General features: G+C 30.4%; 1 protein-coding gene across 1 annotated transcript; it reads left to right on the top strand.

Moving 5' to 3' along the window:
• Nucleotides 1-265: 265 nt before the first annotated feature.
• Nucleotides 266-2208, top strand: LOC131030093 (SKP1-like protein 1A). Its single transcript, XM_057960772.2, is given in 3 exon segments — nucleotides 266-691; nucleotides 1595-1725; nucleotides 1727-2208. Coding segments are annotated over 3 exon segments (489 nt in total). The 5' UTR covers nucleotides 266-388; the 3' UTR covers nucleotides 1782-2208.
• The last annotated feature ends 3249 nt before the right edge of the window (nucleotides 2209-5457 follow it).

The raw sequence follows: 5457 nt of genomic DNA, 5'->3' as shown, positions 1-5457 counted from the left end.
AATCATGAATTTTAATTAAAAAACATTGAAACTAAAAAAAAATATACCATATTTATAATTTTTTAGTTACTATTAGAACGATAAAAACGGCCGACGGATTTTGAAAAATAAAAATAGCCACCAATAGTAAAACAAGAAAAAGCAAATCACCACCCGGGTTAGTGTTAACCAAAAGGCTGAAGCGCCAAAAATATAAAATTCGCCACAAATAACTCACAGGGCTATTTTTATCCATATAAAAAAATACCCGTCCCCCACATATAAATACAGGGGTTAGCCAGTCATTGCATATTATTACAAAGTGAGTTCTAGATTTTTTCTTTCTCTTTCTTGGATTTTTGTTTGCTTTCCCTCAGCAGGATTTCTGTTTTCAATCCCCAAAACATCCATGGCGAAGGAATGTAAAGTGAAATTGAAGAGCTCAGATGATGAAATGTTCGAGGTTGATAAGGCCGTGGCATTTGAATCTGAAACAATCAAGAATATGATTGAGGATACAGGCGTGGAGAGCGTGGTGCCCTTGCCGAATGTAAGTAGTAACATCCTGGTCAAAGTTATTGAATATTGTAATTATCATGTGGATGCTGCCAAGACCAGCGAAGAAAAGAGTGCTATTTCGGAGGAGGATGTGAAGAAGTGGGATCAGGAGTTCGTGAAGGTGGATCAAGCTACCCTTTTTGACGTTATACTGGTATGCATGATTTTCAGCGCCCCTTTATTAGCGTATTTAGATGTTGTTTTTGATGTATTACTTAGGGTTTCAGAAAGAAAATTGAACCTTCTTATGTTGTAAAATATGAGGTTGGAGATTAAGGTTTTCCAGAAATATTATAGATATTTTACGTATTTTATGTGGCTTTGGAATGTCTTTAATGGTAGGATTTGCGGGATGAATTTTTGCGCGATTTTGTTTTGTAAGCATATATATTTTTGTTTCGTCGGGTTTTGTTTTGTAGGCTTCATATTCTGTGTATCCTGTTTTAGTTTTTCAGGTTTCATATTGTAGTGCCCTTGAACGACCTATCTGGATGATTTTCGAAAATTAGATGTTTAAGTTTATCCAGATAATTTGAAGCTATTTGTTTAAGCTTGTTCAGAAAATTTGAAGCTATTTGTTTAAATTTGTCCTGAAAATGTAAAACAATTCTTTTAAGGTTTGTCCAGAAAATTTGATGTTTTTGTTTTTTTGAGGTTGTCCAGAAAATTTGAAGCTTTTGTTTGAAGCTGTTTTTGGAAAAATGGTAGCGTAGCGGATACTTTTCTGAATAAAACCAGAATTTCGTACAATGCATGTTTTAGATGGATATCTGTAGTGCCATCTATAAAGTCTTAGTCTGATTTCCTCTATTCATGTGGTGCAAACATTGAAAGAGAGAGCAGGATCTGGAAAATGCCTGTGTCTCTTTTGCATTACTATGAGGGAGTTGCCCCCTTTCTGTCATTGAGGATGTGTGTGTTTGCCTGTAGATGATAGATTTAATTGTTAAATCATTTGCAGTATATATTTGTTGATATGCTTAAGTAAACTTAATTTTCTCTATATGTATAAATTGCAAATAATGACTTGTTATGTATATTTATTTGCTGTGAGCAGGCTGCCAACTATCTGAATATAAAGAATCTTCTGGACTTAACGTGCCAAACTGTAGCTGACATGATTGAGGGCAAAACCCCAGAAGAGATCCGAAAGACATTTAACATAAAAAATGACTTCACTAGGGAAGAGGAGGAAGAAGTCCGGCGTGAAAATGAATGGGCCTTTGAGTAAATCTGGAAGTTAATTTTTATATAGTTTTATGGCATGGGACTTGGGTTTCTTACCAAGTATCTTTAAGAACTTGGAGATTTGATATCTGGTTTTTGCCTGGTATCCTCTATTTAAGTTGTATTAAATGTAGCAGTCTTAGGTGATAAGGTCATTTAGATATTAAATGTAGCAATCTCATTTTGGTGTGTAATGGGTAGGGCAAAAACATATGTAAGTTCAATTAAGAAAATTTTGATATAATACCTACATATATTTGTGTTGTACATGAGGTTAATTGGTAGGCCTTTTCAAAAATGATGTTTTATATGCAAAAAAATTAACAATGTTTGATGCATTGGTGATGTCATCTTATGTGTGGTTGCACTTGTCATGACACCTTGTGTGCGCATTGGTGTGTAATGCAACATGTGAATGTCACCTACAACCAAAAAAAAGTCATCTAGTGTTAATTAGTGTCATGTGTTTTCAAAAAATGATTTTTAGTGATGGATAAAATTGTTGAAGTATATTACTCTTTCTATGTTAAAGACATTTATCTTTTTATTTAATAGCAAAAAAGATTATTGTTTTATAAAAATTATTGTACTTAAATACATGTTTAAAAAAAATTATTTTATTATTATTTTTTCATTTTATAGTATTTATATTACAAGATTAATACATCCATATTGTTCATAAATATATGTAACTAGCAATCTCACTTTGGTCTGTAATTGGTAGGTCAAAGAGATGTGCAAGTTCAATTAGGGAAATTCTGATATAATGGCTACATATATTTGTGTTGTACATGAGGTTAATTGATAGACTCTTTGAAAAATGATGTTTTCTGTGCAAAAAAATTAACAATGACATGTCACATTGTTAGTGAAGTCTTTTTCTTTGTGCCACAATGTTTGATGCATTGGTGATATCATCTTATGTGTGAAATCTTGGGGGCATTACATCATGGAAATGTTTGAGAACAATTTAGTGTTTTTCAAAAATTAATTTTAGTGATGGATAAAATTGTTGAAGTGTATTAATCTTTCAATTTGTCCCACTGATGTCATGATCTTTTTGGTTTGAGCACATGAATTGTTCAATGGAAAAATCCACTTAACAATTGAACCATCTATGGGCAAGCATAAGTGGAGAAGTAATAGCTTCAAATCAACTATGCATCCACTTGAAAGGATTGAAATATGGAAAAAAATAAAAACCTCCAATCAAACACTTACAAATCTAACCCCCAAATTTTGAAAAATTTCTAACGCTAATTTTGGCTAGCTCCTAACTTCTCTTTCCACCTTGAACAAACATGGTATAATTTTGTATGGTTATTGCTATGTACTTGTGTTTTAAAGACATTCATTCATTTTCATTTGAATTATCCTTTACTATGTGGAAGTCATTATAAACCACTTGCATTTAAGAAAGAGCATGTTAAGAACACTATGATAGGAGTACATAAAAGGAGACTAATTGTACATTATGAGTATGAGTGTGCATTACCCTAAACTAATTCTCTACTATACAAATCAAATCCATACATGTGGAGTCGATCTAGATCTATGAATACAATTTAATCTTATATAATATCAATATATTATTCTAATATTGAAATAGACTATTACACTATAAACAAAGAGAAACCAATTTCAATCTCAAGAAATGAATTTTAATACATCAACAAATTTATTCAACAATATTACTTTTAAGACAAAATATTTTCTTCAGATATAACATTTTAACTTTCTAATTTTAACATTTATATCCCAATAAAAAGTTTATTTAAGTTGAAAAATCTATTATTATTTAATTAATCTAACACAACAACCACAAGCTTTTACTTTACAATTTTATTTCATTAAAAGAATGACCAAAACAATGTAAACATGTTATCTTAAAGAACGATCAATTCCTTCATGCTTACTACAACTGTCAGCATAACTTCCAGCTAAAAAGCAGACGACCACGTGGCAAAGTTCAGTGACATTCGCTGTTGTTGTGCTTGCTCATTATTCGTCAAAGCCTTCGATGATATGGCATGGGAGAAGCGGACAAAAAGAGAAGCAGGGGCAGTTGGTGTTATTTTTTAAAAGGGGGGAACCGAGCTGTTCGGTCATATGATTGGGGGGCTTTTCTGCCTTTTCGCTCTGATTTTCGTTATTGTTGTGCCTTTTGCAAATCACAAGCCCTTCAAGTGTCCCCCAATTCTTTGCTCATTTTAGTTGAAAAAAGTTTGATTTTATAGCGTTCTTCAAAAAATCTTCTAAGTAATAAAATGATTATAATGCAATAATGGTTCTAGTAAGTAAGAAAGTTAAATATTCATAAATTCATTCAATTTAGGGTGGTGACCTTGTCTTGATTGGCTAAAGAGTCCCATTGTAAGAAAGAGGTCATGAGTTCTAATGTCCCCCATGTCCCCATGCTACTAGAGGATGGTCTTATTTTGTAAGGTTCTCAAGATTGTTTTTCTTTATCTTTATAGGTTAAGACTATGCCAATTTAGACTTTTTTTATTTCTTATTTTTCCCACTTTTAAGTTGCTTTGGTTCTATGAGTTTTCTTCTTTTCTAAGGATGTGTTTTAGAATTTTACATGAGTGAAAGCTCTAATGAACTCCTCTCAATTTAAAAATTTTTTGGATTACATTATTTTTATGTTGATGCAATTTTTCATCTTTTAAAAAACTCAATGTAGATATTATCTAAAATATTAAATATTAAAGATTTATATTTTATAACATGATGTATTTTACAATTCTAAAATATATATTTAAAAATTTATAATTTAAATAATATTAATATAATTTATTTTTTCACTTTTTTAAAGGTATAGTTTGCTATGTAATGTTAGTATTATTTCAATCAAATTTTAGTTAAAAATATAAAATTTACATCATTTATAAAAATAAAAGATGTCGTACATTTTTTTATAAAATTAGTGCTAAAATCATCATTATGTATATTTATATTTATTAAATTTAGAAATTGATATATTTGTAAATTTATTAATAATTTGGAGAGATTATAAATTTATCTATTAAATTATTTGGGCCAAATAAACATAAATGAAATTCTATTAAAAAATATCTAGTAAGTTAATCTTTTAAACATGAACATAGTTATTTAATTTTTAACTAAATAATATATATTATTTTATCTAAAATCATAAGGAAAATTATAGTTCCTAATTCTTATTTACCTACTAGGCCTAATACTAACACAATATTAGTAAAATATTTATGTGTATCATATCAAGAATCAATTGGAAATAATGTTTAAGGATATCATACGAGAGAAATATATTCTTGGCTCCCTTGAACCCCACAAGGGGGAATAATGTTTAAGGATATCATACCAGAGAAATATATTCTTGGCTCCCTTGAACCTCATAAGGGGGGTACCCCCCTTGCTGCCCCCAACACTCATTTATCAATAATAATATTTTTGTTATTGCAAGGTTGAGATACCATTTTCCTAGAAGGATATACCCATTAAAATACCATAAGATAATGTTTCATGTCTAACACCTTTGAATTCATCACTATCATTAGGCTAGATGAATGTGTTGGGTCCCAAAATAATTGCTTAGATTCCTAGAGGAATCAATCTACTTCAAGCTAGGGAAATATCAGTTTGAAGGGGTTTCGATCAACTCATGAATAAAATGTGAGCGATTAAAGGCTAATTGATAAAAATGAA

This window comes from Cryptomeria japonica, chromosome 7, assembly GCF_030272615.1.
Source record: "Cryptomeria japonica chromosome 7, Sugi_1.0, whole genome shotgun sequence".
Taxonomy (NCBI): domain Eukaryota; kingdom Viridiplantae; phylum Streptophyta; class Pinopsida; order Cupressales; family Cupressaceae; genus Cryptomeria; species Cryptomeria japonica.
Note: the sequence above shows the minus strand (reverse complement) of the source record. Positions and strands in the feature narration are given on the sequence as shown.